General features: G+C 47.2%; 1 protein-coding gene across 5 annotated transcripts; it reads right to left on the bottom strand.

Moving 5' to 3' along the window:
• Window positions 1–434: 434 nt before the first annotated feature.
• LOC120659495 (pentatricopeptide repeat-containing protein At4g20740-like) lies at window positions 435–6,620 on the bottom strand. Of its 5 annotated transcripts, XM_039937662.1 has the most exons (6): window positions 4,365–6,620; window positions 2,787–2,946; window positions 1,394–1,519; window positions 1,167–1,290; window positions 804–894; window positions 453–679 (listed from the first exon to the last, which is right to left on the bottom strand). In XM_039937662.1, the coding sequence occupies exon 1, from the start codon at window positions 6,563–6,565 to the stop codon at window positions 4,388–4,390; it is 2,178 nt and encodes a 725-aa protein (XP_039793596.1). In that variant the 5' UTR covers window positions 6,566–6,620; the 3' UTR covers window positions 453–679; window positions 804–894; window positions 1,167–1,290; window positions 1,394–1,519; window positions 2,787–2,946; window positions 4,365–4,387. The 5 variants fall into 5 exon arrangements, with proteins under 5 accessions (XP_039793595.1, XP_039793594.1, XP_039793598.1 ...); XM_039937661.1 differs by having other exon boundaries at window positions 435–894; window positions 1,147–1,290; XM_039937660.1 differs by having other exon boundaries at window positions 435–894.
• Between the last annotated feature and the right edge of the window lie 6,697 nt (window positions 6,621–13,317).

Raw genomic sequence — 13,317 nt, 5'->3', positions numbered from 1 at the left:
GGAGGAGCACCGGCGGGGAGAGTAGGAGCCTCCCGCGGCGGCACTTGTGGGGGAGGAGAGAGAGGTGAAAGAGACGAGGAGGATGTAGATATAAGGGATAATAAAACTCGAGGGCTTTTTTGCATATATTAATGCCCCTTGAAGAGTTATGAACTTAAGTGGCATAACTTAACAAGTTTAGGGTGTCAAATTTCGATTTTGCGAGTTCATGGTCTTAAGTAGCACCTGAGGACAAGTTCGAGGGCCGCTGGTATATTTAACTCATATTTTTATATTACTAAGATAACCGCAAGGCGCACCAAGTACTCGTGAATAATATGCAACGATATAACGTTGATAGATCAGTCATCCAATGTCCTCATCAAACAGTGACCATGCATTCTTTCTGCTAAAGCTAGACATCTGAATCCGATCTCTGGCATGAAACCAAAATATAAATATGTGATGAGATCTTTGGACAAAAGAAAATTCACGTGGCCTATCCGTGCTCAATGTTAGCTCTGCCGAATCAGCGGTGAGCCATAGTATTCAAGTGAAATATAGTAAACAAATAAATGATCATCTGGGTTCTTTAAAGTTGCCCACACTCTGTATTTGTTTTCAAAGTCTATACAAGTATCATCATCCTATCACCAAATGTGACCATGGGTGAACATTTGTCGCAGGCTAGAAGCCGGTCCTGCAAACGATCAACGAGTCACATCACAACGCCCATGCTCGCAAATTATTGGCAAACAATCAAGAGGATTGTACGCGAACATCCACAGCAACCCATCAACATCAGGATGCATTATCAATTATACCTAACGCTATGTGCCAACTGTTATGCCCATGTCTATAATGCAGCCGATTGGCCCCAACTTCCACTTCGAAATAGGCAGAGAAATCACACTTCTGCAAGAGAAGACGACAGATGTTTAGTATCTAATTAGCGTCTCCAAACACTATAATGTTATCTAGAAACAATGACAATTATATATGAGGAGGAAGGCAAGGAAGACTCATACACACAGATTGGATTAAACCCTAGGAGTTCTAAGGGCTTGACTGGATTTAAATTTTTTATCCTTCAATCAGTTCAAGGGTAAGAGCATGAGTGAGAAAACATGCCCAAGGGTTCAACACTTCAACTTCTAGGTTTCTTACTTCAGAAATTTCCAGGTTACCTCTGCATCGACCTTGTAAGTTGTACAGCATGGATCTCACTTTGCTGTGGAGTGTCGACCAGCCAGAATTGATTTCCAGATCACCCAGGTGATGCACAAACTCCAGATATTGTTATGAAGCAGCCTGGTAATAGATTTAAAGAAATATGACAACGGAAAACCAGTGGTGGCATGAAGCCGTAGCAATGCTTACAACTACTATGCATTAAGTAATTAGTAGTGTATACCTTTGCACAAATGTTGCCAAAAGTATTTAATTTCCATGTCCCTACTTTGCAATGTCAGCCTCGCCAGAAATCAAAGAACGTAGTCCTGATGTTGTCCAGCGTAATTGGAACACTACCATTAGCATCCTGAAAGATGTTGAGAATGAGCCATAGTTCACCTCTCAGTACAAGGCAGAATAGGGACCAGGATAAAGGAAGCAGTTTTCTGTGCCTGCTACCTACTCCCTCCGTTCTTAAATGTATGACATTATGTTATTAATGCCTAAGGCTCTGTGAGTACAAATACCAATGTGGAGCAGTAATAAACGGTAAATTGCCGGAAATGGTTAAACTATTGAGGCACTATTACAGAAAAAAGTATTAAAATTGCTCAACTACTTCCCTGTATTCTAAAATTTTAATCACTATAGTCCCTAAAGTAGTTCATGAATTCAGACATTTTTCTACATGCGCTCCTACAGTTCATGAATTCAGACATTTTTGTACATGCACTCCTACATTTTTCAAAAGTAATTCTAGCAATTGTATGAAAGAATATTGTATGAAAGAATAATTAGCTATCTCCAAGGTTGAAACCTAACCCACCAAAAGGTGATGACTACAAGAAAGAATACACTAAATATTGTAAGCAAGATGATCAGGGCATAAGTGGTTTTCTTTCTTTTTAAGAGAGACAAAAAAGAGTAAATCGGTGACAAAATGAAGCTCCAAACAATGACGAGGCACATACTTGATCCAACGAAATCTGATTTGTTTGAAGAGGCTACAAACTCATATAAAATTAGTTTATACAATTTATTAGTTTGACTTTTCCACCTTATATCAAAAGGTAAAAAAATCAATAAGCAACGCCACAACAAAGAGAGAAGGGGGAACCTCTAAAATAAATACAAGGGGCTAATTTCTCTTTGTTTTTGTTAAGTACCACTGTACCAGGATGATCTTGCTACTAAGGGAGAAAAGATCCCTTGCTGCTGCATACAAGACTGAAGTCTCCCTTTTCGATGTAGATAGACATACATCATCATAAAGATATTGTACATATATTTTCACTTTTCAACTATTTCACTGTGTTTTCTAAATTGTCAACTGGAGGGATGATAAATTCCTTCGATTATAGATCATAGACCAAGTGCTTGAGATTAGGGAACCGATAGCTCAACTCCAGCTCTCATCATATCTGACACATGGTCTAACACACATCACAACAATTCAACCACCTATAAAACTTTCTGTGTGGGCCGGTCATGAAATATAATTCAAGGATTAAATAGCAGTCCCTGTAAGTGAAGACCAAACGGACTAACAGTTGTGTACACAGTACACTAATAAGCTAAGTTTTATTTGCCTATATTACATATTAGAGAATTGATATGCTCCTACTGTTACTTACTTCGGTGCAATGCCACATGCTGAGAAAGGGTGTTGCAGGTTAGCAATAATGAGGTGATGTGATCAGGCCCATCCATATCCCCAGTATCTAGTAAACAGCATGCTGCGTTTGAAACTTTGCCCATCCCACAACCTTGTCCAGGTATGGATTTTCCAAACACCTGTGAACAATTGTACAGTATTAGAACCTAATTAGTAAAGTAACACAAGAATCCATCTAAATAATTAATGAAGATGTCACATCATCATCGCAGCTAACATAATTTCAATAAAATACTGATCTATCAAGTTTGCCAGCATCACGACACATTAAGCCACCACTATATATGTGACCTCACCCATTTGGTAATGTTAATAATATGCTCAGCACATATCTGTAACACCTTCATATGAATGAAAAGTATCACGGATACATCAATATAAACTTTCCCACCAAGTATGCAACTTTACTACCCCTATAATGGCTTCACGTTTCAAATGTATGAAATACTCATGGAAATCATAAAAACTGATATTGTTAAATTCTTTGCTCGCTACAAGAATGTCCCAAAGTTTCCTAAGGGATATAAAGGAAATGCATAAACCTTGCACTAAGAACATGCCCCACACAACATTAGTAGTCAAGCAAGCTATCATGGCTGAAGGGACCTGCAAATGATGCTATTTGAAATACTAATGAAATGCATGTTTTCTTCAACATAGTACTGTAATCACTGAATGTTCAGGAAACCACTGAGTAGCTGAAGTAACTCAAGCCAAGGTAGTACATACAACATAAACAAACATGTGGCATTATGCAAAATGTCAGCACAAAAAAAACTTATTATGAGTATATCTAACACAAGTGTTTGAGAAAAAAAAAGAATATCAACTTGAGAAAAAATTGTAAAGAGTGGGATACAAATAGCTCCCTGAAAGGGATAATAAGCAGGATAGTCACAAAGTTCCTGGGTCGACCGGGTCGAGGAACGGGGTCGAGGGTCGTCACTTTATAAAATTGTGGTACGAAGGGGGTATACCTCTATGGAACGATAAATTATTATGTGGAACGCGACCCTGATTCATCGGGGTCGATATCTTCAGGTCCATGTGTCTTTATAAAAACAAAAACTATATATGTGCTACTAATGAAGAAATTAATCTGCCCAAGCATATAAGAAACGTATAAAAGAGTACATTTAGGCCATGCTACACCTATTCAGCTCATTTTCTAACAAAAACCACACCAATCCACTGTCCTTAACCTCCTTATCCCAATTAAATCTGCAAACAATGGGGCTGCGACCCCTTTCAAACCGGGACGCGATCCAACCTTGAATGGGACACTGATCCTCTTCGACCCCGACCCTCGAATCGGAACGGCGTTCCCGGGTCGTGGGACGAGGCATCGACCCCGAATCCTGTGACTATGAGCAGGACAGATAATGGGAAATCGGCAATGGACCAAAATTTACATTGGGATTCGTGTATTTTTCTACGGGAAAGCATCTAAACACATGAGAATACTTTTAAGTTAATAACATAGATGTGCATGTACTGTTGAAAATTAGAAATCGGAATGAAGAGAAGTATATTGTACCGAGTAACTGCATAAATATTTCTTCAATCAATTGTGCTTCTCCATTTCAATTTTGATTCAAGGTTGAAAAGCTTCAATCCAGATATCACCAAGTCTGCAGTGACCTTCTTCAAGTGCTCGTTCAGCATGTCCTCATAGACAATAAAATTGGCTTCTGACAGGATATTTCTATCTCTCATAGTAGTGAATACATGCCTCGCCTCAGTTGAGCTTGCATACTTGCAGAAGCCATATATAATAGCAGAATAGATAATTTCTTCCATTGAGCAGCCTACTTCAATAATCTCTTCCACCACATTGATGACTTTCTCTGGGCTTTTTGACCTGCAAGCTTCCAGAATAGTCAAGGTGTATTTGAATTCAGTTGGCCCATTTTCTACATTTCCAAGACAATCTTTAACAAGAGAAATAGCTGCATTGATTTCCCCAATCTTGCAAAGCCCTTTCACAAGAGCACAATAGGCTGGCATACTTGGTGTCCAATTTTCCTTCATCATGTAGTTGTAGCATGAGCAGGCCTCTTCGACATTTCCTTCATCCACAAAACATGGGATCATGTGACTATATGTACATGAATCTGGCTTGAAGTGAGCTGAACTTTGCATTTCTTCAAACAACAAAAGTGCTTTCTTCCTTTCCTTGATCTTCAGCAGATTTTCAATAACAATGTTATAAATGCCCGCACTGCAATACTGTTCATGTCTCAATGCATCAAACACTTCCACAGCCTTTAATTCCCTACCATCCTTGCGTGCAAAGAGCTTCATAAAATCCACTAAAAATTCAACAACAGGCAACTCCAGCTCTGCCAGTTTGTTGACCAATGCAAAAAACATAACCAGTTCACCCTTTTCAGCGTAACAAGCTAGCAATGGTGAAACAGTATCAGAACTTGGCATGAGCTCCTCCTGAAGAACAATCTGAAACATCTTATGAGCCTTATCCTCCCTACCTATGCCACACAGGCCATTAATAAGTGAGTTATAGATCTCCAGATCAGCCCGATAGCCAGCATCAATCATCTCCTTCAACACCCTACACCCATCCCCAACCCTCCCAGTGGAAACATACCCATCAATAAGCGACGCGTACACCATCCTGTCCACAAGTAAACACTTGCTCCTCATCTCCTTGAACAATTCCACTGCCTCCTCCACCATCCCAGCCTTGCACAGCCCCCCAACCATCGTTGCATATGCCATCGCATCTGGCTCCACCCCATCCTTCTCCATTTCCATCCACACCCTGATGCAAGCATCCATATACCCCCTCCGCACCATTGTCTTCACCAGTGCGGTGTACACAAAGACATCAGGCCGGCACACCTCGCTCCGCATCCTCCCAATCATCCACAGAAGCCTCTCCGTCATCCCAGCACGTGCCAGCGCGCGCACCATGATCGCGAACGTCACTGGCATAGGCTGTGTTTCTGTCTCAGACATTTCATCGAACAGCTTGAGCGCGTCCTCAACATGCCCTGAGGCAGCCAACGCACCAAGGACGCGGTTGCACGCGTGGACCTCGGGCTTGACGTCGAACTCGTGGCGGAAGCGGCGGAGGGCGTGGAGAGCGCGGAGCGGGCGGCGCGCAGCAGTGTGGAGCCGCACGAGGAGCGTGAGCTGCGGGTGGGAGACGGGCCTTCCGTGGGCGCGCATGAGGTCCGGGAGTTGGTCGGCTGCCCCGGGGAGACCGGCCGCGGAGAGCAGCGAGGCGAGGGCGTGGAATGCCGGGAAGCAGTGGCGGAAGCCCTTCTGGCGGCCGGCCCAGAGGAAGAAGGGGAGCGCGAGCGGCGGCGGCGGGGGCGGGCGCGCGGTGAGGACCTCGGTGACGAGCGAGGGCGGCACGCGGCGGAGCTTGGTGAGGTCGGCGACGACGGGCGGGCCCCAGCGCTGGTGGCGCCGGAGCGCGTCGAGGAGGAAGCGCGCGAGCGGGGAGAGGCGGCGCGCGGAGGCGGAGGCGGAAGGCGACGACGGGGAGGGAAGGGATGAAGACGACGAGGGCGAGTCCGGATCCCAGTAGGGGAGGCGGAAGGGGGTGGCGGTGGCGGAGGGGGAGTCGGGGGCGCGGGGCCTCGGGAACGGGGAGCGGAGGTCGGTGAAGAGGCCACCGCGGACGGTGGGGCGGTGCGGAGAGGCACGACGGTGGCCGTGGTAGATGGTGTGTTTGCGGCGGCGGGAGGCGGGAGGGGACGGGGAGGCCATGGCGCCGGCGGGAGGTGCGAGGAGCGGCGCTGATCCGCCGCAGTGGAAGAGAACAATTGTGGGCCCTGTTTGCTTGTTGGAGTGCAAAAAATCCCATGGTCTGAATATCATGTGTTTGGTTGTAACAATAACCCAAGGAATGGGGTCATAGGGGGACCCACGGACTACCGCGTTAGGCGTCCCCGTCGCCTGCCCCAGCGCAACAACGCGCTCATGCGCCCTCCTCCCCACCGCAAACCACATCCGCCTCCTGCCTCACGCGGCGCCGCTGGTCCTCCTCGCGCCGCCGCAATCCGCCGCCGCCGGCCGCCGCATTGCCATCCGTTGCACGGATCCGGTGGCCGCCACCCCCCACACACCGAATCTGCAGGCGGCTTCCGTGCCTCCGCCGTACAAGGCGCAGAAGCGGCGCCTCAAGGTCGGGGCCGGACCGGCGGCCGCCGGCACGTGTTCGCCCCCCCCTCCGCCGCGGCAGCAAATGGATCCGCCGCCGACAGGCCCCTGTCGCTTTTCTCCCCGGCTGCTGCATCGTCCCCGCCCTTGCAACCCCTCTGCCGGCCAGGGTCATTGACCTCCTTTTGCGCCGCCGCCGCCGGGCCGGCTCCGGTGTGCCGGCCGGCCTCCTTCCTTGGCCCGGTGCCCGGCGCACGCCTGCCTTGTGCGGGATCCAGCATCCCACATCCAAACCCTGCCCCGCGGCCGTCTCTGTGCCACAGTTCGCCATGGCATCGCCGGCCTTGGGGTCCTCGCCCCGCCGCCCCGTTTCCTGCTCTCCCCCGGGGCCCTTCCCATCCTTGTGCGCCACCCAGTAGGCTCCCCCACGCCGGCCTTCAACCTCTTGCGCCGCACCCCCTCCATTCCTGCTTTCGTCCCACTGCTCCTCCCCCTTGGCAGCGCGCTGCCATGGCCGGCCAAGGGGACGACGGCTTCGGCAACTACCCACAGCTGGACCCCTGGTTCTCGACCAGCTTGAACCCCTACTTCGGCTCGGCGTCGAGCCAATCGCCGGTCCCCGGAGGCATGCCACCGCCGCCGCATGGGTTGTCTGGTTTCAGTGGCGCACCGCCTGGCAGCGGAGGACCCAATGCTTCGGCCTTTCCTTACTCCGGGTACCCGTACTTTGGCGCTTATCCTACACAAATGGGTCCTGCAGCAGCCATGATTGGGCCGGCGCATCCGTACTACCAATGCACACCTCCTGCCGGCGCACACTTCCTTGCAGAACCCGCAAGGCATTCCACCTCCTCCATGGCGAACTGGCATGGTGGCCCCTCTGCATCCGTCGCGCCTATTCCGATGCGTCAAGTTCATAGCTCTTACGGTCAGTGCCATGCATTAGTCATACCGACTTCCACATTTATAATGTTTTGTAACATGTATCTGTTGTTTCATACGTGCAGGAGGGTACGGCGAGGCTAGTACCTGGGCTTCGGTGCCTATGGGCGATGATATCTCTGCTGCCTCAGCTCCCGGACGTCGGATCACCCGACGCCAAACACTCCGGGAGGCGCCGACCCCTGTTCCTATTCCGTCAACCAACGAAAGTGACTCAAGTGATGAGGATGCTGACGCCGGATTGTCTTTGGTAAGAAATGCATTTTCTAGTTTGTGATTTCAGATATTAGCATATAACAGAAATGGAGTGAGGAAAACAAAGTTTTGCAGTTAGTCTTCAGTAAATTACTACTTCAAATTACTACTTCCAATTGCTAGCTGTGAACTGTAAATTCAGAATGGCTACGACAGTAGTTGTCTCCTTCCTATCTTTAGAGTACTTGATGCCTTGTATTATGCATCACTCTCGTGCAGCATACAGGTGGTATGATATTTTTTTCCTTTGGCAATTTGTTGCACCTTTTTGTCTGGAGGCCATTTATGAACACATATGATTATGGTTCAGATGTACTCAGAGAATGTAGCTGTAAGCTAATGCGTTAAACATGGAGGTTACTACCTCCATTTTGTTTTCAGCATATACAATCTCCAATGCGCACCCTTTCACCTTTATTTTTTATACTTCAATGATTGGCATAGCATGTAAGAACTTTGAAGAATCTAAATGGAGCAAATCTTTATTTCAGATGTGCTATTCACTTTTGCTGTTAGTGGTTCGCTAACTGATTGGACTTATATTTTGCTTATCCCTTTCCATAAACAGCAACGAATGTTGTGTGCCTAGTTCAAAAAAAATACAACACTATGACATCAACAATCATGTTTTTTTGTTGTTTTATGCTTGAACATTGAACTTGTCACTTCTTGAATAATTTGTTGCATGCCTGATGACTTGTCACTTATTGAATCATTTGTGGCCGTAGAACGAGACCCGTAGAGCCAACTGGAATGATTCTCGAACGGAAGCGTTGTGTGAACTATGGCTGGAACAAATGCAGGAAGGAAACTGTCAAGAGGGTAAAATGTCTCGTTTAGGGTGGAGGAACCTGGTTAAGGCTTTCAAAGAAAGAACAGGGTGGAACCACGATAAGAATCAATTGCTTGCTAGGTACCGGCAGCTTAAAATCTTCCATACTTGTTTGACTGAATTGAAAAGCAGCACAGGTGGTGGCCGAGTAGGGGGCGGCTACAAGGCCCGCAAAGATGTTTGGGATCACTACACTAAAGTAAGCATTCTTGCACAGTACCTCAATTTTCTATGCTTGAAGTCTTTGGTACTACATGTCATGCCATTGAAGCTAATTGGTGTCTATATTACTTCGACAGAAGCTGAGGGAGGTGGACCGCTTGAAGTTCGAGGAGCCAAGTTGGGCTTCTTTGCTGCCCGCCATGTTCAAGGATGTTGCCATTGAGTGGGGCTCCATGCTTGGAACAGCGGCCGCACGGAGCACAGCGGAGAGGGATTTCGAGGACACCCCTGCCCAGGATAGCACCTCTGTACCAACATCAGGTAGCCGTAAGAGGGGAAGCAGTGACGCAACCAAATCGACTGCGGACAGCCCATCCAAGAAGGAGCAACCAGCAATGTCCCCAGCAAGCAGCAGTCGGTCCAAAAAATCAAAAACGGTGCTACAAAAACTTTTAGGCAAGCTGAAAGCAAATGACGGCAAAACTGTAAAGGCAATCAACCAGCTTAATGACAAGCAGCATCAGCGGATCCAAGAGCAATGCGAGGCATATATGCGTTGCTTGCAGTTGGCAGTTGATTGTGGGATCGATGAGGCGAGCGAGGAGTACTTTTTTCTTCATGACCATTTCAAGGACGAGCGAGAACGAGATGCGTACTTGTCCCTGAAAACACGGGAAGCTAGGCGGATTTGGATCCAGAGAGCGTTCGAGAGGCGGCGTTGATTGAGTGGTTACCATTACCGTGGACGTTCTGTTAGGTCGTCCACCCGTAGTGATTTGTTGTTGTCTCCATTACCCCGATACATCCAAGAGACCACATATCCCGTATCCAATACGTATCGGATACGGATACGCCAGGGATACGCCAGGGATACGTATCCATCGCGTATCGGCATACTGGGCCGCAATGGGCCTTGAAACTCAGGTTTGGATACATATCTGTTGCCGTATCGGAGAGCAGAGAGAGGAGCACGTGAGCTCGAGATCCGGCGCCGCGGGACGGGGAGGGAGGAGGGAGGATGGAGGTGCGGGGCACCGGAGCCGAGCCGAGCTCGCCGCCCGCCGAGACCGTCGAGGCCGCCCGCCGGGGAGAGAGAGCCAGAGAGGGGCTCCGGCCGCCGCCGCCGCCCCGAATCGAGGGAGGAGGAGGGAGCAGGGCCGTCCGCCGCCCCAAATCGAGGTAGGAGGAGGGAGCAGGGCCGTCCCGCTCCTCCGCTACACCACGAACCGCGCCTCCGCCCCGCGCCGCGGCCGCCATGGCCGCCGAGGGAGGGAGCAGGGAGGAGGGAGGGGGATCCAGCGCGACGAGGGAGGAGGGCCGCCGCGCCCCCGCCATCGACCAGATCCGGTGGCCGCCCGCCGCACCTGCCGCGCCTGCCGCCGTCTAGCCCGGTGCCGGCGAGGGAGGCCGGAGGAGTGCCGCCGCCGGCCTGGGGAGAGTGAAGGGAGGAGAGAGAGAGAGAGAGAGAGAGTGGAGTGCGACGGGGTTGGGGGAGTGGGTGGATAAAAAATGAAGTGTATGATATGTGGGACCCGCAGTTAGTAGTTGATATGCTGGTGCCATATTTCTTATGAAATACCTAGGTACTAACATGAATTGGCTCCATTCTGGAGAAGCCATTATTATTATTGGTGGAGGAAATACTTTGTGGCGCTGCATTATTATTATTATTATTATTATTATTATTATTATTATTATTATATTTTTTAAAATAGTAAATGTATCCGCGTATCGGGTTTTTTAGAAAATTGCCGTATCCGCGTATCCGTATCCGTGCAACTTAGGTTGTTGTGCTGTATGGGTGTATGTTGTCCTAGGAACTATTTAATTAAGGGTGTGTAATTTGCTAGAACCACTGTACTGTGCTGTTTAATAGTATTCGTACTATGTATCGGGGATTGCATGCATGAGTAATTTCTGTACTATGTTCTGGTAGTACGTATGGCCTGTTATGTCATAATTGAGTCGGAATTCCTTTTTACACATGATGCCCTGTTTAGTTTCTTATCCCATACTACATTTACTAACTAAGTTGTATGTCTATGCAATGCAGGGTTCCAGTCGAGGTGACAACGCAGAATTTTTTGGAATGGGTCCTTCCGTGGCAGCAGAGGAGGGCATCGACGGGGACACCTCAGGATCCGATTTGGAGGGCATCGATTTTGAAGGAGACTCGAGTTCGGTGAGTGAAGATAACTCAAGTGATGAGGCAGACGAGGAGCGGTACAAGGAGCTAGAGGAGTTGTATGGCAAAGAAAATCCGGTTTTCCAGGGCATTAAGATTGCCTTGGACAGTGCACGGAGGAGGCGGAAACTGATGAAGAAGGCCATACTTGTAGGTATGTACCATGACACTTACTTGTGCAAACAACCATATAGAGTGCCAGTGGAGTCAGGAATTCAGTGGGTAGAAAGGACATTAAGAAATGCAAATAGTTGCTACAACATGTTTAGGATGCAGCCGCATGTGTGGGAGATGCTACATGAACAGTTGGTTGGCAGATATGGTTTGAAGTCTACAAAAAAGATGTCATCTAGAGAGGCTTTAGGATTGTTCCTTTACATGGTTGAACCCCCACAACCTGTTAGGCAGGCTGAAAATAGATTTGAGAGGTCCATGGAGACTGTTAGCCGCAAATTCCACCATGTCTTATCTTGTGTCCTGAAGCTAGCCATAGATATAATTCGCCCCAAGGACTCCACTTTCAGTTCTGTCCACCACAAGGTAGCGAAGCATAGGTCTGCTCTTGCCTTCAACAATGCAATAGGGGCAATAGATGGAACACATGTCAAAGTTATCATACCTTTTAGTAAGGTTGGCCAATATATCGATAGGCGAAATGAAAAAACTCAGAATGTACTGGCCATATGTGACTTTGATCATCACTTCACATTTGTTGCTGCGGGGATTCCTGGATCAGCACATGATTGGACAGTGCTGCAAGAAGCCATTCGCAAATATGGCACAAATTTTCCCCATCCACCCGCAGGTAAATTGTTTGCAAGTAAGCATCGTTGTATGTTGCAATGAATATGTAACCCATGTTGGTTGATTGTTGCGTTGTCAATGCAGGAAAGTTTTATCTGGTTGATGCGGGGTACCCCAACAGGCCAGGATATCTAGCACCTTATAGGGGGGGGGGTGAAGTACCTTCAACGGGCATGGAGAAAGGGATCAGGACCTTCGGGTACACAAGAGGTATATAACAAAGCGCATTCTTCACTTAGGTCGGTCATAGAGCAGTCATTCGGGATCCTGAAGATGAAGTGGAGAATTCTGTACTACGGCATCCCTAAATATTCTGAGCGTACACAAGTAGAAATCATTCTAGCATGTTGTGGCCTACATAATTTCATTTTGGAAAATGATGATGACGATGTTGACTTTAATATGGCTACAGCATTAGGCGGGTTGAGAATGCTCGAAGAAGATGAGGATGAGGCGGAAATGCGTGAGGCCGATGAAGTTGAAGACGATGTGAACATGAATGCGGTCCGTGATGAAATTGCATATGCATGTTTTATGGCACAAAGGCGCCGGTGAGAACCCTATAAATTATGCCATATGAGACATATGTTGGGCCTCTAATAAGTATGTATCGTCGTTAGTATTTATTTATGGGACTTTGTTTTGTTATGTAAACTTTGAGACAGTGTGTGAATTGTGCCGGCATAGTTGGTTGCCCAATATTTGTGTTTATGGACTATATTTGTGTTGCAAAGGAAACGGATTCTGTATATTATGTTGGGCTGTTTATGTATCTATGTGTGTGCACTTAGCAATTTCAAGCAATTTCAGAATTTTGGGGACACATAGTTGTGTGCATTTAGCAATTGCATCAGATTACATATGTTTGGTTAGGATTGGTTTTGCCAAACATATGAAAAACTTTTCAATAAATTTTTTGTGCCTCTAAACCAAACATGGCCGTGAAGAGGGAAAGTCTGTTTTGCCTCCTCCAATTATCATGAAAGTTTGAATTTTTTTCCATAACTATTAAATCGGGTACTTTACTTCTCTCAAATTTTCAAACCGTGCATTTTACCTCTCTCGAGTGGTTTTGAAGACTGTTTCGCTACACGGTTTGCTACACTAACCGTAGTTTTATCTTTTTCTTTTTTAAAAAAAAATCAGTTAAATCTTTGAAAAATCATTGTAAATTATAGA

The sequence above is a fragment of the Panicum virgatum genome, chromosome 2N (assembly GCF_016808335.1).
Source record: "Panicum virgatum strain AP13 chromosome 2N, P.virgatum_v5, whole genome shotgun sequence".
Taxonomy (NCBI): Eukaryota; Viridiplantae; Streptophyta; class Magnoliopsida; order Poales; family Poaceae; genus Panicum; species Panicum virgatum.
This window is presented reverse-complemented; position numbering and strand designations above follow the sequence as displayed.